The 27,981-nt window shown below is 39.2% G+C and overlaps 3 protein-coding genes across 5 annotated transcripts; all 3 read right to left on the reverse strand.

The window, feature by feature from the left end:
• Positions 1-350: 350 nt before the first annotated feature.
• LOC111796591 (WD repeat-containing protein 44-like) lies at positions 351-8,872 on the reverse strand. Of its 2 annotated transcripts, XM_023679282.1 has the most exons (8): positions 6,623-8,871; positions 4,354-4,444; positions 4,052-4,176; positions 3,025-3,057; positions 2,885-2,936; positions 2,689-2,771; positions 1,556-1,649; positions 351-1,327 (listed from the first exon to the last, which is right to left on the reverse strand). In XM_023679282.1, exons 1-8 carry the CDS (start codon positions 8,255-8,257, stop codon positions 723-725), a joined length of 2,718 nt encoding a protein of 905 aa, XP_023535050.1. In that variant the 5' UTR covers positions 8,258-8,871; the 3' UTR covers positions 351-722. The 2 variants fall into 2 exon arrangements, with proteins under 2 accessions (XP_023535050.1, XP_023535049.1); XM_023679281.1 differs by lacking the exons at positions 2,689-2,771; positions 2,885-2,936; positions 3,025-3,057 and adding exons at positions 3,683-3,765; positions 3,879-3,930 and having other exon boundaries at positions 4,019-4,176; positions 6,623-8,872.
• Positions 8,873-16,116: 7,244 nt separating this feature from the next.
• On the reverse strand, positions 16,117-18,944 carry LOC111796652. Its single transcript, XM_023679369.1, has 3 exons — positions 18,632-18,944; positions 16,745-16,950; positions 16,117-16,665 (listed from the first exon to the last, which is right to left on the reverse strand). The coding sequence occupies exons 1-3, from the start codon at positions 18,719-18,721 to the stop codon at positions 16,407-16,409; spliced, it is 555 nt and encodes a 184-aa protein (XP_023535137.1). The 5' UTR covers positions 18,722-18,944; the 3' UTR covers positions 16,117-16,406.
• Positions 18,945-21,488: 2,544 nt separating this feature from the next.
• LOC111796589 (COP1-interacting protein 7-like) lies at positions 21,489-27,928 on the reverse strand. 2 transcript variants are annotated; one of them, XM_023679279.1, is made up of 10 exons: positions 27,380-27,928; positions 27,118-27,300; positions 26,923-27,023; positions 26,103-26,155; positions 25,952-26,007; positions 25,695-25,847; positions 24,529-24,749; positions 22,763-24,411; positions 22,386-22,686; positions 22,210-22,290 (listed from the first exon to the last, which is right to left on the reverse strand). In XM_023679279.1, exons 1-10 carry the CDS (start codon positions 27,436-27,438, stop codon positions 22,247-22,249), a joined length of 2,820 nt encoding a protein of 939 aa, XP_023535047.1. In that variant the 5' UTR covers positions 27,439-27,928; the 3' UTR covers positions 22,210-22,246. The 2 variants fall into 2 exon arrangements, with proteins under 2 accessions (XP_023535046.1, XP_023535047.1); XM_023679278.1 differs by having other exon boundaries at positions 21,489-22,686; positions 27,380-27,927.
• Positions 27,929-27,981: the final 53 nt, after the last annotated feature.

Genomic DNA, 27,981 nt, shown 5'->3' on the forward strand with positions numbered 1-27,981 from the left:
AAAATCGTTTAAATATTATAATTAGAGTCTACTCCAATATTATATTGAAAATATATTTACATTAACTGGGGCAAAGATCGAGAATATGATCCCGTCCCTGACCCCATTTATCTAACGGAAAAAAAATATTCCTCATTTCCGCTCCCATTCACTACCTCAATAGAAAATCCATTCCTCGTTCAAGATGGGTCCTCACAGACCCCGACTCCACAAGTAAAATGGACATCTTTAGTTCAAACTAAATTTAAAATTTTAATTTTATCGAGCATATAAAATAACCATTTCATTAAAAAAAAAAAAAAAAAAAAAAAAAAAAAAAAANAAAAAAAAAAAAAAAAAAAAAAAAAAAAAAAAAAAACCTTTTTTCCTCTCTTTTCAATTCACTAAGTGCTCAAAACTCTACAATTCCCGTTTACAGAACTTACATCAATCACCTGTTGCTAAACCCAGAAGTGTAAATTTTGTATCAGTTTTTCCCTTCACAAATCTATACTTTTTTCCCACCGGACATGCTCGTCGGTGTCGGTGTCGGTGTCGGTATCGCCGACGAGCACAAGCATAGGGTAACAAGGAACTTGATTCTGCTATAACATTACAAATCTCACCCAACATCTCTGTTTCTGTACATATATATTCCAATCAGTGGGGAGGAAATGAATCTATGGCAAATGGCAATGGTTAGGGGCTGGTTTTTAAGAGGCTTCCATTTGCATTTCACCTCTTTAGATCTTAACTGCTAATCCAAAATTTTGGAACGTTCTGATTTCGCCTCGAAGACCTGCAGTTACGATCACCATACCCCATCCCGGCGACCCTTCGAACATTCCATGGCCAATGTCCAAACTGGAATGAGGACTACGGTTAATCTGAGTGTTCGGAACGAGCTTTTCCTCCGGCCGAGTTGCTGCAATTCTGTCGAAGAAGTAGCTGTTGGTTGCACTTGAAAGAGTTCCATGAAGAGGGCTGTTTGTGCAACCAGATGCTAATAGTGAATCCTCACTGCCATTTTCTACCTCCACAGGTGAAGGGGGATGGTTAGCGGACGAGACTTCGTCGAGATGATTTTCAATCACATTGTCGTAATCTCCGTAAAAATCGTCATGAAGTCCCCATATGTCGCCCGTTCCAGGCCAAGGAATAGCCACAGAGACATCCTGACAGTGGAAATGCTCGTATGATCGAACCACTGTCACTCCTTTGCTCCTACTAGGTCGAGAATCAGCTTCGTGCTTCCATATGTACACATGAGAATCCTCACTGGCTGATATCACATACCTGCCGTTCGCCGAAAGGCAGGCCGAGATTTGGCTGTTCGTATTTCGGAACCCTGTTACCAACTTAACACTCTTAAATAGTGATCCAAGCATGGGAGATAAGAAAATTTAAGCAGCAGAGAAACTCGACTTCGAAGGTTATCAATCAAATCCCGAAGTTACTACCATGTTTAAAAAATACATATTAAAGCGCCTCGTGCACAATCCAATACGACTAGCTCATCAATATAAGCCACGGACTTTATAGGAAGAATAAAAGATAAACTTCAATTCAACCATACCTTTAAATCTCTGGACCAAATCAACTCCATCGACCAATCGGATGCGCGAATCTGCAGACGTAATGAGCACTTCTGTAGAACTTCCTGGAGCAAACTGTGAATTGGAAATGATCAGAAGTTCAGGAATTCATGTGGTTTGGTTGAGTCTAGGGGTAGCAACAATGCCTTTCGATTCGGCAAAATAGAAGCAAAAAATGTAACCGCTCAAGCCCACCGCTAGCAGATATTGTCCTTTTTGGGGTTTCCTTTATGTATGGGCTTCCCTCTCAAGGTTTTAAAACACGTCCACGAGGGAGAGGTTTCCACACCCTTATATGAAATGCTTCGTTTCCCGCTCCAACAGATGTGGGATCTCACAATCCAACCCCCTTGGGGCCCAACATCCTCTAGTGTATGACTCTGATACCATTTGAACCAGCTCAAGCCCACCGCTAGCAGATATTGTCTTCTTTGAACTTTCCCTTCTGGGCTTCTCCCTCAAGGTTTTAAAACGCGTCCACTAGAGAGAGGTTTCCACACCCTTATAAGAAATATTTCGTTTCCCTCTCCAACAGATGTGGGATCTCACAATCCACCCCTTTGGAGGCTCAGCATCCTCACTGGCAAACCGCCCAGTGTCTGGCTTTGATACCATTACCCAAGCCCACCGCTAGCAGATATTGTCCTCTTTGGACTTTCCCTTTTGAGTTTCCACTCAAGGTTTTAAAACGCATTCACTAGGGAGAGGTTTTCACACCTTATAAGAAATGCTTTGTTTCCCTCTCCAACAGATGTGGGATCTCACAATCCACCCCCCCTTGGGAGCCCAACGTCCTTGCCGACACACTGCCCAGCGTCTGGCTCTGATACCATTTGTAAGAGTCCAATCCCACGCTAGCAGATATTGTCCTCTTTGGGCTTTCTCTTGAGGTTTTCCACACTCTTATAAGGAATGCTTAGTTTCCCTCTCCAACAAATGTGGGATCTCACAATCCACCCCCTTGGGGCTCAGCGTCCTCGCTAACACGCCGCCCAATGTCTGGCTCTGATACCATTTTAAAACCTCGAGGGGAAGCCCGAAAGGGAAAGTCCAAAGATGATAATATCTGCTAAAGCTATTACAAAAAATCACTGAAATAAACCCATCAAATTACCTGGAATCCAGTTATTTTCTTGTGACTAGATTTTCTCTTCTTGTTCTGCAGATTTATCTCATTTTTTTGCTGCATCTTGTTCTCTGGTAAAAAAAAAATGAAGAACACAGGCAGTCAAATAGCATTCACACACAGGTACTGTTGAGCAAAATAGAAGAGGAAAGATGAATGGTTCTACAGAGAGAGTATAATATACCATAAGTACTGTACAATCGGCAGCTTCCCTTGTAAGAACCAACCAATGCACCCTTTAACAGTGAGGAAAAACAACATTTTGAGCAATAAATAGGACTAAAGATTCATATAGCAACAAGCCAAAGTTATGAACTATTCAACCTTGCCATCAGGTGTATAGCAAGCAGCGGTCACCATCTCATGCAAGTCGCTCCAATNATTTCGTTTCCCTCTCCAACAGATGTGGGATCTCACAATCCACCCCTTTGGAGGCTCAGCATCCTCACTGGCAAACCGCCCAGTGTCTGGCTTTGATACCATTACCCAAGCCCACCGCTAGCAGATATTGTCCTCTTTGGACTTTCCCTTTTGAGTTTCCACTCAAGGTTTTAAAACGCATTCACTAGGGAGAGGTTTTCACACCTTATAAGAAATGCTTTGTTTCCCTCTCCAACAGATGTGGGATCTCACAATCCACCCCCCCTTGGGAGCCCAACGTCCTTGCCGACACACTGCCCAGCGTCTGGCTCTGATACCATTTGTAAGAGTCCAATCCCACGCTAGCAGATATTGTCCTCTTTGGGCTTTCTCTTGAGGTTTTCCACACTCTTATAAGGAATGCTTAGTTTCCCTCTCCAACAAATGTGGGATCTCACAATCCACCCCCTTGGGGCTCAGCGTCCTCGCTAACACGCCGCCCAATGTCTGGCTCTGATACCATTTTAAAACCTCGAGGGGAAGCCCGAAAGGGAAAGTCCAAAGATGATAATATCTGCTAAAGCTATTACAAAAAATCACTGAAATAAACCCATCAAATTACCTGGAATCCAGTTATTTTCTTGTGACTAGATTTTCTCTTCTTGTTCTGCAGATTTATCTCATTTTTTTGCTGCATCTTGTTCTCTGGTAAAAAAAAAATGAAGAACACAGGCAGTCAAATAGCATTCACACACAGGTACTGTTGAGCAAAATAGAAGAGGAAAGATGAATGGTTCTACAGAGAGAGTATAATATACCATAAGTACTGTACAATCGGCAGCTTCCCTTGTAAGAACCAACCAATGCACCCTTTAACAGTGAGGAAAAACAACATTTTGAGCAATAAATAGGACTAAAGATTCATATAGCAACAAGCCAAAGTTATGAACTATTCAACCTTGCCATCAGGTGTATAGCAAGCAGCGGTCACCATCTCATGCAAGTCGCTCCAATCAACGACTTGACGATCTGGGATACTCCATATACGAACTTTAGCGTCTAATGATCCACTAATGAAGTATCGATCGTCGATAGGATTGAACTGGATGCAAGTTACTGCAGCAGGGTACATGTTAGAAACAAACTTGCTATTAGCTGTAAGACAGTTCAAGGATCAAATTATTCCGGGTTTTGTTTGCTATGTTATCGTCTTAGACTAACGAATTATCACCATTTTTGAGCAAATTTGACACAGTTTTACCAGAGAAAGCTAGAAAAAGGAAGTGAACTTACCATAATCACTGTGAGAAAAGATTTTGAGACAGGAATTGCTTGACAAGTGCCAGAGCCGTACAGTTTTGTCCATTGAAGATGAGAGCAAATGCTGGTAAAATAAAAGCAAAGAGGAAACTTTCAGCAAACAAAAAGTAATATCATACAACATCCTAATTTCCATACAATTAGGCGACGCCACGAATAGGGAATGCTATCGTTATCACGGCCATTTTCGTCGTCCCGTCCTGTTACATCCTAGATCTACTTTCCTAGAATTTCAGGTGTCTCATGGCATGTTATGATTCAATAATCTCTGGTTCCATTAGTATCTGCCCTTACTGATGGCTCGTAGATGAAAACGAAATGGATCTGGAGTAGTGACAACAATTAAGGGATTTGAGCTAAGAAAATGGTTCAAAACTACAAGGTGTGGCATAGCATGCGCCCTCCAAAAGATGCTTCGCTTCCCGTTCATTGCGCCCTATGATGCGCCTACACGTGCATTTCAAAGCTCTGCAGTGGAAGATGCAGCCTCTAACTATCTACGGTTACAATACTTGGGAATAAAACAATCTCATCCAAAGTAAACCGAAATAGGCATCGTAATAAAAACTAGCTATTGCACACATTATGACAAACTATAACTTTGAGTTTCAAAATAGACGTTCACGGATTTTCAACACGCTTAAAAAGAATGGCGATGGAAAGATGTTTCCACAGCTCTAATCATCAATGAGAAAGTATGTCCCAGCAAAAGTTCCAACATTGATCATCAAATTAAGGAAGAATTCAAGAAATGAGAGCAATGGTAGATCTCACATTGGTTGGAGAGGAGAACGAAGCATGCCTTATAAGGGTGTAGAAACCTCTACCTAGTAGACACGTTTTAAAAACCGTGAGGCTGACGGCAATACGTAACGGGCCAAAGCGGATAATATCTGTTAGCAGTGGGCTTGGGCTGTTACAGCAATACGAACATATTTTTTCTTCATATATAGGTCCTCCCATATTCAGTCCAACTTAGAGAGAAGCGACATACAAAGCATTATCATCAAGCTATTGATCCTCACCCACTTAAATAAGGTATTAGCCAAAAGAAGAAGCGACATACGAGTTGATTTTGAGTTCACGAAAACATAAAGATATTCATATTAAAAATCTTAGTAGAACAGCTCGTTTTTTGTTCGAAGCTATAGTAATCAGTCCCATAGGTATCTAAAAACGCCATGGAGGAGACATTCATGGCCTGACCAAAATGCATCCTTTCCAAACTTGCTCAAGTAATTTTGTACCATAAAGCTCTGTATCTTTCAAAATCTCCAAAGCCATTTATATACAAAGGCCACATTCTTACATCTAAGGCTTCCTACAACGAAGGCCCGTTAACCATCTTTAAGTTCATAAGAAACACTCCCGAACACCACATATTACCAAATGGCCTTTTCTAAAGTTAGACGCTAAGAATCTATCAGCACAAAACATGTCTTTGTCGTTTTTTGTAACAACCCAAGCTCACCGCTAACAAACATTGTCCTCTTTGGGCTTTCTCTTATAGGCTTCCCCTCAAGGTTTTAAAACGTGTCTACTAAGGAGAAGTTTCCGCACCCTTATAAGGAATGCTTCGTTCCTCTCTCCAACCGATGTGGGATCTCACGTTTTTCCTCCCACTTTCAAACTATCACACACATCACTCATCCAAATCATCAAGTTGATTCTATGAGCCTCATCGGGATATACTTTCTTGAAGTTGTTTTCTCTTGTTTCGTGTAGTCTATTTTCATGGTGGGCTTGCCTTGTTAGAACACTATTTCGTCGTGAAATACTTATAGCATTTACCAGTTATCCAAAACAGTCCACGAAAACAAATTCGAAACAATAGTGAAAAAAGTGTCGTTTATAATAGCTCTCAAACAGTCCAAATGCTTTCTCTTCCAAGAAAGTTAGAAGAAATAGGTACAAAGTGTGTCGAACGTCTATCTCTAAAATATCGGCCCGTTTTAAACACAAAAAAAAGTTGAAACACGAAACAACATTAGCTACCATCAATAAATCGAGCAACGTAGTTTCAAATGGAACAATCTTCACCACGTTGGCATTTTCGAAAGCTCAGGAACTAAACTTGTGACTTAACCCGTAATAGATTATACAAATGTAAAACTAAGTTGAATTCCTTCTCTAATCAACATAGAGTTTAAGCCTTAAATATAACGTAATATCCACAAGAATTAGTATGTCAACAAAACATCGAAAATACGAAACATGAATAGGTATTCAAATACAAACTAACCTGAGATTTGGACCAAGATAGGTCGAGCACGACATCGAGATGCCCCTGGAATGAACAGAAAGGTTTTTCTGAAAGCCCAAATACAGTGTCCGGCACTATAATTTGTTCCAAGCTCACTGATTTCCGGCTAATGGAAGATCTCCCTCTTCTCTTTTTCTCATGATAGCTATCCACATTTGGAGATAATGAAGTTGGCTCGGGCGACTCGTTAGCTGCAAATAAGAAACTCAAATTCCCTTCTTCTGGTTTCTCCATCAGTAGTTCGCCCTTTTTCTCCGACTCAATGACCTGCCAAACGTGAATGATACGGTCCTCTCCTGCGCTTGCAAGGTACTTCCCATCCAAACTAAACTTAATGGTCCATATTGAGCCAGTGTGAGCCTGTATCTCTTGGCTCTTGTAGAGTGCAGACAATTCTTTACTTGATTTTCCATACTGCCTAACTCTTACTCTCTCTGGTCCATGAAAGGAAACATCCTGGCTATCATCTGTTGCAGAGCTCGACCTTCGTCCACCCTTCTCAGACGATGTATCCCTCTCGTCACTGCTACGTCTCTCCTTTTGACCCTTCACCGTGCCAGCGACACTCTTTATACCCTTAAACCAGCCTCCTTTCTTTTTCAACTTCGAACTACTACCGATATCCCCATTCACGTTTAAATCGATGTTTTCGTCACAACCATCCTCCACAATCTGCCTTCGCATCAGTTCTTGAACAATAGGTGAATGGCCAACACATTTATCAAACTCCTCCATGGTCAACTGTTTCCCAGTGCCCACTTCCTTCAGCTTGTTCCACATTCCATCTTCAGTAATCTCATTCAGAACAAACTCCTTCCCATTGTCAAGATCTTTGATAGTACAGACTTTCTCATTGACCTTTTCACTAGTAGAACAATGCGAATCCTCGCTAACCTGTCGTTGATTCACGCCGTTCTGGGACATCGACGATGGATCAGGATCGGAATTGGTACTCACAATCAAGGAATCACTTCGAATCTCATCCACCCATCTACTGTTTTTCCCAGATGGCGGCTTGTGCTGTGAAGCAGCTAAAGCAACCAATGGAACTCCCTCGCTCTTACAGCTTTGGGACTTAACGACTACAGGATTATAGCTATTTGCAAATGAAGTGATGGTTTCATTGACAGAATGAAATGAAAAAATTGAAGGAGAATTAATGGACGACGAATAATTACACTGGTTATTAGTATCGCTGCCGGAAGCTGATTTCGAGCGGATGATTGCAGTGGGCTGCTGTTGTTGACTACTCAAAGAATCCGACGACACCGATCGACCAAAATCTCCAACACCCATTTCACTATGATCCAATTCCAAGGTCGTATTAGCTCGTGAGAGAGAAGGGTCACCGCTAAGACCCATTTCTTGAAGAAGACGGCGCCGGCGCTCCAACACAGAGGCGGGCTCGGAGATCCAAATATCATAGTCGGAAACCGCCATAGGGAATTTGGGTACCGGAAAAGGGTGCTCGGAATCATAATTAGGGGAGTTTCCATTTGAATCTCCATCGTCATCGGAATTGGAAGTGGAACAAGAACTTGAGGAAGCAATGCGATCAAGGGACTCGTAAAAACACTCTTCGTCGTCGTTTTCGTCCACGAATTTGTTCATCATTCAAAGGGCATTGCCATCTCAATGGAAAATGCCCCAAAAAACGATCGGATCAGAGATGGGGTTCGCTAAATACCGTCGCTAGTGAAGAATCAAACAATGAACCCTTCAAAGGAAATGGGTATTCCCCAATAAGAACAACGAACACAGATACAAAAAGGGGAAGACAGAGGAATTTAAAGGGATCGGAGAAGGAAGAATATGTAAAGATTTAAGGTTCGTTAATCAGATCCAACAAAAGAGCAAGAGAAAGGAGAAGGGAACGAAGCCCTATGCTGGGGTTGTGCAAAAGAGTTGGATTTTGCGCTGTCTGTGTTTATAACAAAACCCAGAAACCAACACTCACACAGAGAAAGAGAAACAGAGCACAGAGAGAAAGAGAGAGAGAGAGAGAGAGAGAGAAGCTTGGATTCTGCCAATGGAAAAATGTGGGATTCAGCAACAAAAAACTGGTCTATGAACAACTGGGTATGTGAAAAAAACCCATAAATTTAGAATTAAAAATCAAGAACATGGAACAGAGTTTAACAATTTTACAGGCAATTAGAATTTTGTTCATTAAAACTAAAAAGGATAATCATAATAGCAATGGAAGAATTCAAGATGTCACTCCCCAACAGTTTTACTGTGTACTAAACCAACCAAGCAAGAGCTTCATTTTTGTTTTCTTTTATTGAACCCCAAAAATAATTCGTTCACCTCAGTTCGTTCGTTAACATTTTACCTTCAGTCCAAACTCTTTGTTAGCAAATTTTCGTTACAATTGTGTTTAAAACATAACCGACAGAATTAAATTCATTCTCGTGTTTATGTTTTAACCTAAATTGTTAACCAAAACATAACCAAACCAGCAGAAACCCTGAAATCGAAAAACGAACTAGTATAAACCCTGAAAGTGAAAATTAAACTAGTATAGACCCTGAAACCGAAAATCGAACTAGTATAAATCCTGAAATAAAAAATCGAACTATCAGAAACCCTGAAACAGAAAATCGAACTAGTATAATCCCTGAAAGTGAAAATTGAACTAGTATAAACCTTGAAACCGAAAATCGAACTATTAGAAACTCTGAAACCGAAAATCGAACTAGTATAAACCCTAAAAGTGAAAATTGAACTAGTATAAACCCTGAAATAAAAAATCGAACTAGTATAAACGTTGAAATAAAAAATCGAACTATCAAAAACCCTGAAACAGAAAATTGAACTAGTATAAACCCTGAAAGTGAAAATTGAACTAGTATAAACCTTGAAATAGAAAATCGAACTAGTATAAACGTTGAAATAAAAAATCGAACTATCAGAAACCCTGAAACAGAAAATCGAACTAGTATAAACCCTAAAAGTGAAAATTGAACTAGTATAAACCCTGAAACTGAAAACCGATCTAGTATAAACCCTGAAATAACAAATCGAACTATCAGAAACCCTGAAACAGAAAATCAAATAAAACCCTAAAATCGAAAATTGAACTAGTATAAACTTTACAACCGAAAATCGAACTAGTATAAACTCTAAAATCAAAAATTGAACTAGCAGAAATTCTGTTACATCGAGCAATCATCGACTGTATATATATAATAATGAACGTTAACTTGAACATGGTTCAAATAGTTAAAGCAAATACTTTCGATCGAGAGGTTAAAAGTTTGAAACGGTTCGGGCGTAAATTTAACTTTTAATACGTGGAGGGAGGTAAATGGGCTTTTGGAAGCCCAAGAAAAGGTAAAGCTGGAAAGGGCACAAATGTAGAACTAAATATGGTGAACTAGTTACTGTAATCCCAACCGTCCTCAAGCTGTCCAGCCCATTACTGGTAACTGAAGATGACACCCCAAGGCTTTAACTCCATTAGGGATTATCTCATCACTCCTTCCCTTCAAAATCAACCAATCTTCTAATTACCAATACATCCAAAACAAGAATCGAACTATCGAGAATTTCAAAATTTTCGTCAAGTTTTGTCTATCGTTCAACGTGGCAGAAACCCTGAAATAAAAAAACGAACTAGTAGAAATCCTGAAATCGAAAATCGAACTAACAGAAAATCAAACTAGTACAGACCCTGAAATCGAAAATCGAACTAGTAAAAACCCTAAAATCGAAAATCGAATTAACAGAAAATAAAACTAGTAAAGACCCTGAAATCGAAAATCGAACTAGTAGAAACCCTAAAATCAAAAATTGAACTAGTAGAAACCCTAAAATCGAAAATCGAACTAACAGAAAATCAAACTAATAGAAACCCTGAAATCGAAAATCAACTAACAGAAAATCAAACTAGTAGAGACCCTAAAATCGAAAACCGAACTAGTAGAAACCCTAAAATCAAAAATCGAACTAACAGAAAATCAAATGAGTAAAGACCCTGAAATCGAAAATCGAACTAACAGAAAATCAAACTAGTAAAGACCCTAAAATCGAAAATTCAACTAACAAAAAATCAAACTAGTAGAGGCCCTAAAATCAAAAATCGAACTAGTAAAGACCCTGAAATCGAAAATCGAACTAACAGAAAATCAAACTAGTAAAGACCCTGAAATAGAAAATCGAACTAACAGAAAATAAAACTAGTAAAGACCCTGAAATCGAAAATCGAACTAGTAGAAACCCTAAAATCGAAAATTGAACTAGTAGAAACCCTAAAATCGAAAATCGAACTAACAGAAAATCAAACTAGTAAAGACCCTGAAATCGAAAATCGAACTAGTAGAAACCCTAAAATCGAAAATCGAGCTAACAGAAAATCAAACTAGTAAAGACCCTGAAATCGAAAATCGAACTAGATGAAAAGGCAATGGGGATTAGGTGGGGAATTTGAGTAGAGTACAAACAAAAGGGGTTGTGGGGGTAGCAACAATGTTGTCCATACATAGAACAAAAGTCAAAAGCATTCAATTTGATTGGGTGATGTTTCAATCCCATCACATATTTTTTGTACCTTTTATCAAAAATAACAATTTTCATATATGGGAATCTTCAAGTTTCTTCATTTAAAAGTATTAGTGTTGATGTGGGTTTTATATATAATAAGGTTTTTTGAGCTTATAATAAAATTTTAGTCTATCTAGGTATTCGTTCGGGTAATCATTCGGGTAATGGTAGAGTATAATTCGTATTCATAATAGTTTACGATTCTCAGTTTGATTATTCTCTATTAGGGATGGTCATCTGTAACAGCCTAAGCTCACCGCTAGCAAGGGATCTCATAATCCACCCTCCTTGGAGGCTAGCGTCTTCACTGACACACCGCTCGATGTCTGGCTCTGATACCATTTGTAACAACCCAAGTTTATCGGTAGCAGATATTGTATGTTTTGGCCTGATACGTATCGTCGTCAGTGTCACAATTGTAAAATGAGTCTACTAAAGAGAGATTTTCACACCCTTCTAAAGAACATTATGTTCCCCTCCTCAACTTATTTGAGATCTCACATCGTCATTGTTCTATTTAATTCAACACTTGGTTGGAGGTAGCTCGATTATTCAACCGTAGACGTAGATAGTTCCCTTCATGCTAGGAATTTTTTAGTTTCTCCTTCTCGTATAGTTCTCGGTCCTACCATTCTAGTTCAAGAAAGCCGATAGACCTTTGAAGACAAGTACTTTCTACAATGGCTAACGTCAATAAGTAGTATCATGGAACTTGACTTCCCTACACTCTAGAGCATTATTGGTTACTCGTGCTTGAGTGTCCTTGCATCGCAGACATTTCATGGTACCTTTGTCTAGTCCAATTCAGTTCAGATGAAACATATCAAGACATTCTCTTATAAGTTGACGTATTATTATCTATCATCTTTGATGGTAGCATAACCTCCACGTCAGTGACTAATAAGATATTATTAACCATCGAAAATAGCATATCGAAAACCTCTTAAAAGACATTATGGATAAAGTTGAAAAACATACACATGAAGTTGTCTTACCACACTAACACAACCAGAGCACCATTGTTGGTCTGGCTTCTGGTCTAGCGAATCCTCCTAACGGTCGCGTTTTTTAACCGACCCGAACAACATATGAATCCCTACGTATCACGTTCTTAGAGTTCTTGGGATTTGGAAGCACAGAACCCTAGGGTTTCTGGTCTTGATTAGTGTGACTATTTGGTGGAATTGGAGCAGCCTTTTATCCCTTACCTTTGCTCCTCCATACCATTTTATTTTTAGCTCAAATGAATTGTTCATTCATATTCTACTTTTTCTCTGTTTTGTAATTACATTCCATGTATCACAAAATTAGGGTTTATAAATTTTAGGTAATTGCTCGGGAAATTCGATCGATCCAATCCAATTCGAGCTATATAGGTTACGATTAGATTATTATGTTATAAGTAAAAATCCGTATGAATTAGGTCAGTTCATACGTCCATTAAAATTAGTTTCAGTTGAATGGAACGAAACATGAATTTATTCTTTCTCAGACCGCTCTTAAAAATAAAATTTTAATTATCTTAAATGTAATTTTAAAAATATATATATATTGAAATTTTCAAACCATTCCAACCCAAATATTTCATGAGCCGATTGAGTTCGGTTCATTATTTAATAAGAGTTTTTTTACTTGAATTTTTTTTACCATCCGAGTAATTGAGCAAATCCAAACAAATTTCTCAACCTGCCCATGAACATCGTTATATATATATATATATATATATATATATATATATATATATATATATATATATATATNATATATATATATATATATTTGAACATATACGAGGAGAGCTCAATTGATTTCAAACTTGTCGCTTTAGCACATCAACATTTGTTAAAAAGTATTATTTTTAATTTCATAAAATATGTAAGGGTCAAAGGTCAATTTGACTTAGTCTTTTATGGAGATTAAAGGGGATCGGGAATAAATCCCGGCCCCAAACGTCTCTTGTCGGTAGACTATAAATATCCACAATATGTTATGTAAAAATCAGATCGGTGAATGAATGAAATTGAGATCTCGAATTGAGACGTTTTCCTTAGAAATTCGAGCATCAATTTTGCCATTTTTAAGTTTCAAGCAATTATTGTGGTAGAAGTGCATCCGAGCCATTCAATCAAGATCAAGTTAAATTGTGGAGTGACTCAATTTAGAACAAAATTCCAAATCTTGCCTAATTCTAGTCTTATCTCTTAGTTGATTCAAATTTCGTATGACGAGATGTTAATTACTTTCATTGGAAAGGGTTCTTGCTAAAACAAAGCTTGGATAGTTGGGCGGAGGATTAGAGTTGTCTTATTACAAAGTTTTAAACGTAAGTATTATAATTTCATGTAATATACTTTAATTTGAATTAATTTTTGGCACAATATTTAGAAATATTAATCTATGGTTTAAATAAAATAATTCTATTGACGTTATCTTACTATGCTTTTTAATTATCTAATATAATTAACTAACAAATTAAGATTAATAATTAAATTTTTTATTTAAATATATTTCCAGATAAAAACCATTTGATTATCAATAAACCCTCGTGCCTTGATTCCTTACAGCCTGTAATTAGCATTAAAATATGAGAATAAAAAATTTACTTATTTATTTATTTATTTATTTATTTATTATTATTATGATTAGGTCAAGTCAAGCTTTCCATTTTCTATTTTTTATTTTCTCTATTTTCTTTTTAGACTTTTTTGGATTTTCTGTTCAAAATATATTTTTGTTTTGTTTTTTTAGTGAATTTATTCTAATTCAAATATTTATAAATGAGTTCTAAGACACAATAATTAGAGAAATATAATGACATTATTTGTCTATAAAATTTATAATTATAAAAATTAATTATTTAAAACTTGATTTAATTAGTTAATTAATTAATAAATTAAAAAAGCCAATTCAACTATAATTTAGTGTATTAATTATCATTTTAAATGTTCGATCTTTATCTATAATTATTTAAATTCAATATAAATAAATTAAATATATATTTTGTGTTCATGACACCTTGCATTAAAAAATGTTTTAAAAAGTCAAATGATGTTTTAAAAAGTCAAATGATAGTTGTTTAGCAGATTTTGTTAGAAGGAAGATTCAAATTTCAATTAGATAGTTGTTAAAGGACTAAAATACAATTAAAACTAACTAACTTTTCGTTTTTGATATTTACGAGTGTTCGAGTTAGCTTGAACTTCTAATGGAATAATCATACGACGCATACAAAAGTTACTAAAATAGAAAAAAGCATCGGACTTGGTCTAAACCCGTTCGTCTAAGTCGCTTATTGTTTACAATCTCTGAACTCATGACATGGTATGAGATCCCACATCAATTGGAGGAGGGAACGAAACATTTCTTACCTATAAGGTTGCAGAAACCTCTCCCTAGTAGACACGTTGACGGTCATACGTAATAGGCCAAAGCAGACAATATCTACTCGTAGTGAGTTTAGGCTGTTATAAATTATACCAGAGCTAGACATCATGCAGTGTACTAATGAGGACGGTGGGTTCCAAAGAGGATGGATTGTGAGATCCCACGTCGATTGAAGAGGAGAACAAAGTATTCGGGTGTAGAAACCTCTCCCTAGTCCCTAGTAGATACGTTTTAAAACCGTGAAACTGACGGCGTTACATGACGGGCCAAAGCTTGGGTGATGTTCATAGAATTGAGTTTGCTAAATTCACAGCTGAGAAAGTTCGTCGGCCAGCTTCCCTGCCTCATTGTACTGAGACAATGCATCTTGTTCTCAACATCAGTCTCTTGTCCAAATTCAAAGAGCAAGAATCTGTCTCAGAGCCGCCCAAACCAATCATTTTCCAGAGCCCCATGATCTTAGGCTCTCTTTATAGCTACCCCCAAATGGTCACATTTCACAGTGCCTCATCACCTACCCAAGAAAACTACTGTTTATTTGCAGACCAAGTTGTAAGTAAATGCAGGAACTAAACTAAAGATCGACCAGGCGATCGACTTGGAACGACATGACTATGATTAAGATCAAGTCTGTCTGAAAGAATTACATTCAAACATGTTGATTTTTCAGCCAATGTTCTAACATTATTTCTACTTGAAAGACACTTTTGAAACAAACATGTAAAGTATAGGGGTATATTTTGTACCTTAGAAAAGAAAATTTTGGTTCAGGCATTTTGTCAAACATGTGGTGTGCACACCCGCTACGGCCACAAGCAACCGCGTGAGAGAAACATGTTATTCGATTCAAAGCTGTCTAAATGTGCCCCTGCATTGTGTTCTTCAAGTTTTAAGCCAACCCCATTGAGCTGGTTTCAGCAAACAGAATTAAAAAGAAAAGGGCTTTAATTAAACAAGCATCACCTGCGTCCATGAATGGCCGGAACAATCAGCAAGTATGTCAACAGTTGTGTTGATGGGCGGGGCATGTTTTGACCATTGAATTTAAATACTCATTACCATATATCACGGTGATGTTTGTTTAAGGCGTGTTGTCTATGACCACATATCGAATGTCCTAATCATGTTTGTCTAAAACGTGTTGTCCATGGCCATATGCCTGTTCAAACCTCTTTTATATACTTTCATCTTAGATAGACTTTTACTACTTCATGTTGTGTCAATACCGAAGCGTATGATTGTTCACCAAAATCATGTCTACACCCCCAAAATGTACTATAGAGGATATGACTAGTCGTCAATTCTTCCCATCCAGGTTATATGTTATCAAAACCGTTATTGTTGCCTAATTACTTTTAGCATATAACATTGTTTTCATCATATTTCCTCGCTCACGTTTTCCAAAACGTTTCTCTCCAACGTAAATCGAGATTCGAGCATACGCCGATGCTATCTGCAAAGTCCAAATTTCTCAAGGCTGACGTGTTCGCTGGATTAGAACAAATGTCACACAATCGTGCAAAAGTAAGATTGTGACACTAGACAAGCCGAAGAGTATATGAATTCATTGCCACTGAGGTCTCACAAAAGATACAAATATTTATAGGAAGACAACCAATGTTTCTCTTATTGTCAATACAAATGTAACAATCCACCAAAAAGACAAGAAAAGCGCAGCAGCAATGGTTAAAATGGAGAGAAAACAAAGAACTTCACAGACTAAAAATTCTGATACTGATAATTCTTCCTAAACTAAAACCAGTAGTTGATATGCAAAACTATCTCGATATCGAACCGGGAGCATCGATCCTATTAAATTTGATTATACGTACACTCATTTGTAGGTTCCCATGCCAACGCCCGTTTCTCCGCCGTAGGGAAGGAAGCTTTCCCTCGCCTTCGAGTAGAACACATAGTAGAGTTCTGATACAATGGCATTAAGGAAAATGAAGGCTGCACCTGCACCGAAAACTCCCTTCCTCAAAGTTTGGCACGACGGAGGATTGTCACCAAACATCGTTCGGTACTTGGTGTGGTAGGCGTTCCTTATCGAACCCGCGAACAAGCAAACCTCGGCAATGAAGAAAAACACCCTGCAAGATTGTGTGTATTGGATTGGACCCTTTAGTTTGAACTTATGGAGTGAAGAAGCTCACAAATAGGTTCACTTACCAGCAGATTATGAATAGGATAATAGCCCATGCCCTCGAACCTCCAGGACTTAACGACTTCCCGCAACAAAAACATCGGCTAGCTACCATTATGAGGGCCTGGCTAGCCATGAGAAGTAGAAAAGCACCGACGCCATAGCCTGTCGAGATGTCGGAGTCATACACACAATAGTTGTAATTCTTTTCACTATCTGGTACAACGTTGGCCTGTTATCAAACGATAAATACACGATGCATTATCAGCGGAAATGCATCAAATCCTATGCTAGTATATCATATAGACATTAGAAATCAGCTGAAACCAACTCGTCGATCTTCGAAGTAACGAAGAAACCAAAAGAGTACAGAACGAAACCAGTTATTGAGTATGCGTTGGATACAACTTATTAGTAAGATTAGATTCATAGCAATATGAATGAATGAATGAGTGATGGTGGAAACACATGAGAACAGTTACCTTAATTTTACCATTGTCTAGATCAAAAGTAAACGCCTCGACCATTTTGAAGTAACGTGCTTAGTAGTCAGAAACAGAGAAATATATGGAAGTCCCCTTTGTTCCACATCGACTACTTAAGGAGTTGATCGTGGGTTTATAAGTAAGGAATACATCTACATTGGTATGAGGCCGTGTGAGGAAACCAAAAGCAAAGCCATAAGAGCTTATGCTCAAAGTGAACAATATCATACCATTGTGGAGAGTCGTGATTCCTAACATGGTATCAACGTCATGCCCTTAACTTAGCCATGTCAATAGAATCCTCAAATGTCGAACAAGGAAATTGTGAGCCTTGAAGGTGTAGTCAAAAGTGATTCAAGTGTCGAGCAAAGAGTGTATTTTGTTCGAGTGCTCTAGAGAAGGAGTCGAGCTTCGATCCAGGGGAGGCTGTTCGAAGGCTCCATAGATATCAGGGGAGGCTCATGGTGTGCTTTGTTCGAGAGGAGGATTGTTGGGAGAGGAATCCCACATCGGCTAATTAAGAAATTAACCATGGATTTATAAGCAAGGAATACATCTCCATTGATACGAGGCCTTTTGGGGAAACTAAAAGTAAAGCCATAAGAGCCTATGCTCAAAGTGGACAATATCATACCATTGTAGAGAGTCGTAATTCCTAACATGTTATCGGAGTTATACCCTTAATTGTAGAACAAAGCAGTTATGAGCCTCGAAGGTGTACTCAAAAGTGACTCAAGTGTCGAGAAAGGGTGTAGTTTGTTCGAGGACTCCAGAGAAGGAGTCGAGCTTCAATTCAAAGGAGGTTGTTCGAGGGCTCCATAGGCCTCAGGGAAGGCTCTATGATGTGCTTTGTTCGAGGGGAGGATTGTCAGGAGAGGAGTCCCGCATCAGTTAATTAAGGGGTTGATCATGGGCTTATACTCAAAATAGACAATATCATACCATTACGGAGAGTCGTGATTCCTAACACTCTTCTACTTCAGTTCATAACAGCTCAGAATTGCATTTTAGAAAAGCCAAGTACGGTCACTATTGTTAGTATGCTCTAAATCATGAACATCTCAACAATTTTCAAACCAAGAACAACTTAATCCAATATCCATTATCAATTTCCATCCTGCTTTTTAACTACTAAAGCCCTAATTTATGAACCCTAATGGATGAACTGATACCACAAATTTGAAGCAGAAAAGCCAATAAATCGTTGTTTGGTGACCAAGAACAACCCAGAAAAGGAAAGATTCTTGGTTCATCCATTCTCGATTTCACAATGCCGATTTCATCAAATCCAAAACGACCCACAAACAGAATCACAGAAACGAAACAGACCCAGAAATCAAAGAACCCCAAACCGACAAAAATTGCAGTAAAAAGCACAAAAGAAAGCGACAATGAATGGAAGAGATAGAGAGAAGGACTGAAGCTTACAGTGCTTCTTCTTTGCTCAGCGGCAACGGCCAGGCCAAAAGCAATAACATCGAGTACAATAACTATAATCAGAACCAATTTGGACGCCATTGATGGACAAAATACACTGGTTCAGAGCTTTTTTGATCTGCCCTGTTACTTGTTTCTACTCAATTCTTGAGCAGATTCAGTAATGTTTCTGTGTCTCTCTGTGTCTCTTCTTGTTGGGGTTTATAAGAGGAACAGAGAAACAAGCTTTGCTCTGATGAAAACAGAGTGAAAAAGAAAAGAAATGAGAAAGAGAAAATAACGTCTCAACATCCTGCCAGTAGCTTGCACAAATCCCCATTATACCCATAGTATATTGTCTGAATTTCTGATAATTAAAAAAAAAAAAAAAAAAAAAAAAAAAAAAAAAAAANGTGTTACGTCATACCTCCCGTGAGTAAAGTAGAGATGTCTACTTTACCTGCGTAACGTCCCGCCCTATAGATACTTGCTCTCCAAATGAGAAGGGGATTCCCTATTTAGATGGAGACTGAGAAGAGGGTGAAACATTTTAGCTCTGTTCCATAAATGGAGCTGGTGTCACAATCGCACTTTTGATGGCAGCGAACTTGAGATTATGCGACACTCACTTCCCAGCAACCCAACAAGTGGGCTAAACCAATTCGTTCTTGCGTCGCCTACGAACAAGCGACGTATGCTCGAGCCTTTTGCTCCAGTTTAAAAAGAAAGTTTTAGAAAACGGGGTAGAGAAATTTTGAAAGAAAGTTTTGAAAGATTAAAATTGGTGTTATATGTGATGCAAGAAAAAGGCAACAACAACCGCTTACAATATATAACTATCGGGTAGGGGATATGACTCGTCTCCATCTCCACCCAGCCCCAACTTTAAATAATTGTATTTTGAATATATATATATATACATTTTTTTTTTTGGCTACATTTGAAAAAAAAAATATTAAAAAGATCTCTTTCCTTATTAAATATATTGATTTATTAATTTTTAAATTTTTTTAATAAATATTATATTAAAAAAATAAAACTTTAAAATAAAAAAAAATTAAATAGAAATTATATACAGAGAATCTGATCCCGTAAAAATAAATGAAGAATTTTATAGAAATAGAGAATGAAATAAGTGATGGAGATGGGGACGGGGACGGAGAAAGCTTTCCCATCTCCGCCTTGCCCGGTAGATATCTCAACCCATGAATTTAACTTCATAAAAAAAATTTAAAAAAAAAAAAAAACTTAAAATAAAAGCAAGAAATTAAAAAAAAATAAATAAATATATATATATATATATATATATATATATATTTAAATTTTATATAAAAGGGTAAAATGGGGATTTGAGAAAGAATTAGATGCCTCACCTGACTGTCGGTGGGGGAAATTGTGTATAAGAGAAGGAAAGAAGTAGCAGATGCTTCCAGAACAATTAAAGCCCACCAACTTTCTTTATTTCCAATTATGTCCTCAAGGAAAAACAAATCCAACGGCTGATCTGACTCCTTTTCTTGATCCAATCAACGGTTGGGATTTCAAGACAGCAGCTTAACGAAGTTTGGTTGTCCTTCATTGTCTTTTTAATTGTTTTTGAGTTAAGGTGACAATTGTCAATATTATACAGTCTGTACACAGATCACTTATACTCATCATCCAATCAGAGGATGCCATGTCATCATATTTGGAAAAAACCATGTGGGCCCAGACATGTCTAGATCTAGATTCTTGGAGTTGATCTTTGTTCCAATTTATAATCTCAATTACTTTAGTTCATCCCTCAATGTTTGAATTAAATATATATATTAACATTTAAATATATATTTTCGTATTCAAATATTTATTAAGTTACGAATTTAGTATGCATCGTTTACCATCTCAAAAATAATGAACCCGACAACTGATCTAACTTACACTGGCGAGTGAACACTCTCATGTTCAAAAGGGAGATTGTCGTGTCGATAAGATATATATATTGTCCTCTCATCTTTTGAAAGGAGTCGTGTTTATATTATCCAAGAATCCGACCAACATAAGCAACCCAAACCATAAAAAGTTGGGTTGTGTTAGATTTTTTCTTTTTCGGTTTAGGTTGGGTTGAAATTTTAGCGCTTGGAAACATAGGCTGACTGCTGAGTGTCACAATCGCACTCTAGATGGCAACGGACTTGCGATTGTGCGGCACTCACTTTTCAACGACAAGTGAGCTAAGCCAATTCGTTCTTGCGTCGCATATGGCTAAGCAACGTATGCTCCTCTAGATGGCAACGGACTTGCGATTGTGCGGCACTCACTTTTCAACGACAAGTGAGCTAAGCCAATTCGTTCTTGCGTCGCATATGGCTAAGCAACGTATGCTCGAGCCTTTGGCCTCGGTTTAAGAGAAGGTTTTAGAAAACGAGGGCAAAGAGAGATTTTTGAAAGAGACGTTATATAAGCAACGGCTCATAGTATATAACTTTGGGTAGAGAGAAATTGACAACTAGTCGTATCCTCCTATAGTACATTCTGAGGCATTTCATGTCTGGCAGGCCTAGACATGATTTTTCCAAAACGTCATATTTCCTAGAAATAAGAAAGTAAAACATTAGAATATGAAAAGACATAAAGGGTTTGGCTTGTCATGGGCACGGCCATGGATAACACGCCTTGGACGAGCATGACCGTGACACTGAGTCCACTCTGGCTCAGCTGCACCACCTAGGGTACAAGTTTATCTTTTGTCATTTTTCATCAATGTTGGCCCAGTCGAGGCTTGTCTATGCCCAATCCCAGCGGACAAACCTTCGAGCCAATATGCCGCTAGCTCTATAATCCAACCATCCTCCCTAGTCCCATCAAGCTCAAAACCGAAAATTTCTGTGACTTGTAAATTATTGGTACTTGAAATTTTAATTATTAACGTAACATTACACTGTATTAACATTATACAAACGGAATGAATAAGCATTGCCTTTTACAACTCTCTCTTGAAGCAAAAAAATGAAACAATATAAGTTAAAACACCAATCCAAACATGGCAGCATCATCCATGGCCTTATTAAGAACAAGGATCATCTACTAGCTTCATCCCACTCATCACTCACCTATTATCTGCACAACAATCAAACAATCTCAACAAATAACTCAAGACAATCATCCGCTAGCACGGAATCCAATTAACCAGAGAATAAACCGATGGAGGATCAATCCATGGACGTGTTTCGGGTTTTACGTCCGAAAAAGAGTAGCTTTCTGAACCCTTTAGGTGCTTTGGGAGAGTTTTCATCACTCATCCATTTCTTCCTCGAGTGTGTCGTATACTCCGAGATCATGTCGTTCGTCGAGGGAGGAGGAGTCGAGGTTTCAATCTCGATCTCAGAAGTCTCGGGTGTGGCTGCAATATGATCAGCTACACCATTTTCTCTGGTGTTCATAGCTGAAGGGTCTAAGGCTTTATTGGACAACACCACTAAATCAGTATGTTCTTCAATTGGCACAGACAAAACCTTGTCGTTTGAATTACTAAGAAAAGTTTCATCATTTTTCTCCACTGAATGGGTAGTGTGTAGCTCCTTAACATCTTCCATATCGTCATCGACATTGTCGATCGGTTGAGTTGCATTTGGTATCGGTATCGTCGACTCAGCTGGCAATGCTGCTTCGTCGTTCTTGCCATCCGTTGTTGTCTGACCATAAGAATCAGAAGAAAGTGCCTTACTCAATTTCTTGTGCCCGTTTTTTAAATTGGAAGGTTTTACTTTGTTCGAGATAAGGTTCTTACTGTCGGTTTTCGGGAGCTTTCCTGATGAGATCGTCTTTTTTTGTTGACCTGATGGCGATCGAGTTGCAGACAACTTCTGAGGTGTACGAGCCATTGCAAGGCGATCTATGGTCGAACTCCTAAGTACAGGCTTAGGTGACTTCTTATCTTCTTGAACCAGGGATTGGCTTTTTGGCTTCTCAATCTTAGACACACCAGGCTTAGAACTCACACTACCAAATTTACTCGACGCGCTCCGGTCAGCGATTCTTTTCTGTCGCTGAATCGCCAATTCTTCCAGTCTCTTTCTCGTCTCTTCTTCCTGTAACACGAAGAAGAAAAAGAGCTTATGAACTGTAGTGTATGTATTTTGGAGATTGAATTCATAATCAAAATACCTTCTCGAATTTGCTCTTATGAACTATAGTTCTGCTACCAGAAACTGGTTTTCTTGTTCTTGATTGAACAAGAGATCCTCCCAAACCTTTGGATCTTGTTTCTTTACTTGAAACTTTGCTACCAGATTCTTTGTTTTTGTTGCTCTTTTCCAAACCAGGTGACTCGTGATCGTCAACGCGGTCGGGTCCAATATCATTGTGTTTACCATTGGCTATGGTCGAAAAGTTATTTTCATAGTCCATTTCAGGTGTCCAAGATGCTACGGTCTGCTCTATAGCTATGTCTCGATCGAGCATCATGTAAAGGTCATCTGGTTCATTGACACCAAAAGTTGCAGGCTTATCATCTCGTGAGGTTTCTTGTTCGGCATCCCCAATAATGTCCGATACCATGCTTATGTCTCGTCTCGATTGAAAGTTGGATTGGTTGTCTACTAATGGTCGAGACTGAATCATGAAAGAGTCATCAGCCAAAACATCTATTTTGTGTTTCTCTGCATAGAGATGTTCTTGAGCTGATGAAGAGAAGTCGGTGTCGTAAACTCCGGGACCGATGTTGTGATACTGATTGTTGGATTTATCAGCTGGATTGCTGACAAACCAATCACCATCTCTTTGATTTTTCATTCTCGAAGACATGTTGGTAAGATCGGACGTCATGGAATGTGCATCGTTCCTCGATTCTCCGCCTCTTTGTGAAAATAATAGCTCTTCATATGTGCTTTCTCTCCTGTTAATTGGGTTGGCAACAACATCACCAGCTTCAAAGTTTTCAATATGTGTTCTTCCTTCATTAGCTGAGTTCCTGTCTGTCATGATGAAAGAATCACTTGAAACATCACGCTGTCTTGGTGCTTTCTCTGATTCTGTAAAATGGATGTCTTGATTCTGAATCGAGGGCAGTTTGTCCGAGTTATCGGGCTCGTTTTCTCGCATAATAAGACTCTGGAAAGCATCCCATGGGCTACTGATCTTTTCTCCCTCGGAATTGTTCGACACCCGGTTAGTCTCCTGTCCTGCAGAATCATTTAAGTCATCAGCATTGCCATAGCCATTCTGTTTCTTTTGGCGTCGACTCGTTGGTTTATGTCTTCTCTCCAACGTCCCGACCGCGTCCTCTACCTGCTGTTTGATGGAATCCCCATCAATAAACTCACCCTCATCAGATGAATCATCCTCTGAGTGGCTGCCCTTTTCACCATTCTTCTTTGAGGTTATGTAATTGATATTTCGAATAACAACCGTTCGTGAGGACTTCTTTCCATGCCGTTTCTTACGTATCTTCTCGTCATCGGAGTGTTCATCTGATTCACTGTCAACACTGGATTCACTGGACTCAGTAGTTCCTTCTTGTTCTGAAGTTTTGGGAACCTCCTTATGTGAAAGTTTCTTCTTGTTCTTATGAGATTTAGAACTCCTACGACCATTCGGTTCTCGATCAAAAACAAGACTCGAGTCATCGGCATTTGATCGCCACTGCATATTCCCTGGGTAATATGGTGGTGGCATCTGCATTCCGGGCAAGAGATATCCTTGATATGGACCATGAAAGTTGTGCATATACTGAGGAAGATGATTCGGCCATCCCATTGGCATTTGAGCTTTCCCATTCAACGATGGCATTTGCGCTGATTTTGGAAGGCTACCGTCTGCTTATATTCCGACCATATGAACTTAGATCGATCAGAGATCGGTTTACATAAGAACTAGTTTTCAGAAAAATCAGACAGCCCATAATATATATGTAAATCAAAGCATTGGCATACCTTGATTGTTATCCAAACTTCCTTGACTTGCAGTCGAATCCGATCTTGGTGCTTGAGCATTGATGTTAGTTTCGTTGTCTTCACCGGCTAGTACGATACCGGAAGTTTCCGAGTAAGGAAATGCTGGCTGGGAGAATGCCTGCATAGCTGCTATTTCGTCTATCCAGTGTTTATCTTCATTCTTTTGCTTGCATAAGTCCATAAAGTTTATACATGCTTCCCTAAATCAACAAAAGTATAGTGCTTTATGCTTTATCTAATATTTAAACAAACGCTCTCTCAGAGAAGGAAAACCAAAGTCATGAATGAGGAAATAAAGAGATGTTTATTGATAATAGACCGAATCTCGAGTGCATGTTGTCAAGAAACAACGATCCGTCTTTCTAAGGAGTAAAACAAGAAGGTACTATCTATGAGAGATCCCACATTGGTCGGGTAGGAGAACGAAACATTCTTTATAGGGGTGTGGAAACCTCTCCCTAGTAGACACGTTTTAAAAACCTTGAGGGGAATTCCGAAAGGGAAAGCCAAAGAGGACAATATTTGTTAGCGGTGGGCTTGGGCTGTTACAAATGGTATCAGAGCCAGACACCAGGTGGTGTGCCAGCGAGGAGGCTGAGCCCTAAAAGGGGGTGGACACGAGGCGGTGTGTCAACAAGGAGGCTGAGCCCCGAAGGGGGGTGGACACGAGGCGGTGTGCCAGCAAGGAGGTTGAGCCCCAAAGGGAGTAGACACAAGGCCGTGTGCCAACAAGGAGGCTGAGCCCCAAAGGGAGTGGACACGAGGCGGTGTGCCAACAAGGAGGATGAGCCCCAAAGGGAGTGGACACGAGGCGGTGTGCCAGCAAGGACGCTGGGCCTTGAAGGGGGGTGGATTGGAGTGTCCCACATTAATTGGAGAAGGAACGAGTGTTAGCGAGAACGCGCCCCGAAAGGAGTGGATTATGAGATCCCACATCAGTTCGGGAGGAGAACAAAACGTTTTTTATAAGGATGTGGAAACCTCTCCCTAGCATACGAGTTTTAAAAGTCTCGAGGGGAAGCCAATATCTACTAGCGGTGGGCTTAAGCCGTTACAATCTATGTGAAACCGTCAATAACTTCAAAGCTAACAACAAGAGAGAAATGCCACAAACCAATCACACCAATAAATGCCAGAATTCATACCTCAAACGTGAAGCTCCAAAAGCATCAGCAAAAGATATAAGATCATCAATATGATCCAGCTCATATCCTGTGACTAAAGCACGGGCATAAGCCATTGCTTGCTCTTTGTGCAGCACTGCTTTTCGAGTCTCTAGAACACGCTGAAGGCAGACCCTGTAGATTACCCATTACTGAAAAATCAGTGCATTAGACAATATGCTATACTAAATCTAACAGATATACTAATTAGCCAAGAGTAATATGAATGCTGATATTACTTGGGATTCTCCTTCGAGGCAGCATCGTCGTTATATTCATCCGAATCGCCCTTCACCTGTTTGCCCCATCACAATAAAAGATCCAACATCACTGCATAAACATCCACAAGACATTGCATCTCCATGGAATGACAAAAACAAACCGACTTACCCTCGAGGTGGGGCTAGATCTTTTCGAGTTCCAATCAGCAGCCGTCGTGTTTCCTGTAAATTGCACGTTAAACACCCTTAGATGCATCAAGCATGGTAATTGTGAGATCTCACATCAGTTGGGGAGGAGAACGAAGTATTCTTTATAAGAATGTGGAAACCTCTCCCTATTAAAAACCTTGAGGGGATGCCCGAAAGAGAAAGTCCAAAGAGAACAATATCCGTTACCGGTGAGCTTGGGCTGTTACAAATGGTATCAAAGCCAGACACCAGACGATGTGTTAGAAAGGAGGCTGAGCCCCAAAGAGGGTGGATACGAGGCGGTGTGCCAACAAGGTCATTGAGCCTCGAAAGGGGGTGGGGATTGGGGGGCTTGGGCTGTTACAAATGGTATAAGAGTCAGACATCGAGCAATGTGCCAACGAGGAGGTTGAGCCCCAAAAAGGGTGGACACAAGGCGGTATGTCAGCAAGGACGCTAGGTCTCGAACGGAGGTGGATTGGGAGGGTACCACATTGATTGGAGAAGGGAAGGAGTGCCAGCGAGGACGCTGGACCCCAAAGAAGGGGTGGATTGTGAGATCTCACATCGGTTGGGGAGTAGAACGAAACATTCTTTATAAGGGTGTGAAAACCTCTCCCTAGCAAACGCGTTTTAGAAACCTTGACGGGAAGTGCGAGAGGGAAGGCCCAAAGAGAACAATACTAAAGTGAATGCATCCCAAAAACTCGGAGAACATATCAATAGCTCTAGTTATCAAAGCATCATATCATATTTGCCAAGAACAAGCTTATTGCAGTACCAATTGTTCTATACATTACCTTGTGCATCTGTGGACATAGAACTCTCAATCTGCACAATCTCCTTCTCTGTAGTAACAAATCTCTCAAGAACTTCAGGCGTGCTAACAAATCTCACAAATCTATATCAACAAATCCCCAAAAGAGTAACAATTACGCAAATGACAAACCAGCAAAAGCTTAGATCCAGAATACCATAAGAGAAGAACAAATGACCTCTGAAGAGTGCCCTTAGTGAACCAAGAAGCGTTTGATCCTGCAACAGGGCGAAGAGTAATGGAATAACCCCCCTTGGAAATCTGATCCTTAGCACATTTGAGGTGGGAGATAAACGGCTGAAGAAGCCCAGATGCCAGTTTCTCAGTCGCACCTCCAATGCCGGAGATAACCAGATCACATCTTAAACAAACACACAAACAACATCAGGACAAAACCCAGAAACACAAACAATTAATCTCAAAAACCCAGAAAAACTAACCTGGTTCTGGTCGGAGTGAGCTGAAACAGAGCATGATCCAGACGGGTGCGAGGATCCATGAAACCCAAATCACAGAAAAAAGGCGAAAATCAAGAGAGATAGATGATTTCAGAAATGGGTCATAGCCTCAACAGCCGATTCATTGGATCGAAGGCTCCAAAGAGTAGGCGCTCGTTGCACATGGGACAGTGAGTGAAGAGTTCAGAGAATGAGAAGAAGAGGGATTTGTTTAGAACATTATTGAAAAACGTGGGTCCATATGAAATTGCCGACAAATTCGTATTTCTTCACTCACCCACAAAAAATCCCCATTAGAATTGTCGATGATTTCAGAAAAAAACAGAAATGGCGATGGTGGGGCTAACAGAGCCAGAGGGGAAATTGGAAAAGGAAGCTTTATTGAAGTGTTCTTGTTTTCGTTCCTTCGTTGTCATTTTCACAGCATGATACAGAGAGAAAGAAGAGTGAAGAAATGGCCAAAGAATAATCCAACCACCAACCACAGGCTTAGATTTTTCAAGGCTTTCACCAGAGCTTGCGATGAAGACGATCGTGCTTGTTGGTGTTCTTTTGTTCGTCCATGAATTTGTAGAAACTTTTTT

This window comes from Cucurbita pepo, chromosome LG06 (assembly GCF_002806865.2).
Source record: "Cucurbita pepo subsp. pepo cultivar mu-cu-16 chromosome LG06, ASM280686v2, whole genome shotgun sequence".
Lineage (NCBI taxonomy): Eukaryota > Viridiplantae > Streptophyta > Magnoliopsida > Cucurbitales > Cucurbitaceae > Cucurbita > Cucurbita pepo.

Bases quoted from the DNA above. Each gene is read 5' to 3' on its own strand.
- LOC111796591 (XM_023679281.1), bottom strand. From the start codon at position 8,257: ATGATGAACAAATTCGTGGACGAAAACGACGACGAAGAGTGTTTTTAC. The intron at 3,931-4,018 runs GTTGAATAGTTC...TCACTGTTAAAG, and splicing joins GCTATACACCTGATGGCAAG to GGTGCATTGGTTGGTTCTTA. The intron at 1,650-3,682 runs GTAATTTGATGG...TCCAATTCACAG, and splicing joins AGAAAATAACTGGATTCCAG to TTTGCTCCAGGAAGTTCTAC.
- LOC111796652 (XM_023679369.1), bottom strand. From the start codon at position 18,721: ATGGCGTCCAAATTGGTTCTGATTATAGTTATTGTACTCGATGTTATT. The intron at 16,951-18,631 runs GTAAGCTTCAGT...GTTTGATAACAG, and splicing joins CTGAGCAAAGAAGAAGCACT to GCCAACGTTGTACCAGATAG. The intron at 16,666-16,744 runs GTAAGTGAACCT...ACAATCTTGCAG, and splicing joins ATCCTATTCATAATCTGCTG to GGTGTTTTTCTTCATTGCCG.
- LOC111796589 (XM_023679278.1), bottom strand. From the start codon at position 27,438: ATGGATCCTCGCACCCGTCTGGATCATGCTCTGTTTCAGCTCACTCCG. The intron at 27,301-27,379 runs GTTAGTTTTTCT...TGTTTGTTTAAG, and splicing joins CTCACTCCGACCAGAACCAG to ATGTGATCTGGTTATCTCCG. The intron at 25,848-25,951 runs GTAATATCAGCA...GGTAATCTACAG, and splicing joins GCCTCGAAGGAGAATCCCAA to GGTCTGCCTTCAGCGTGTTC.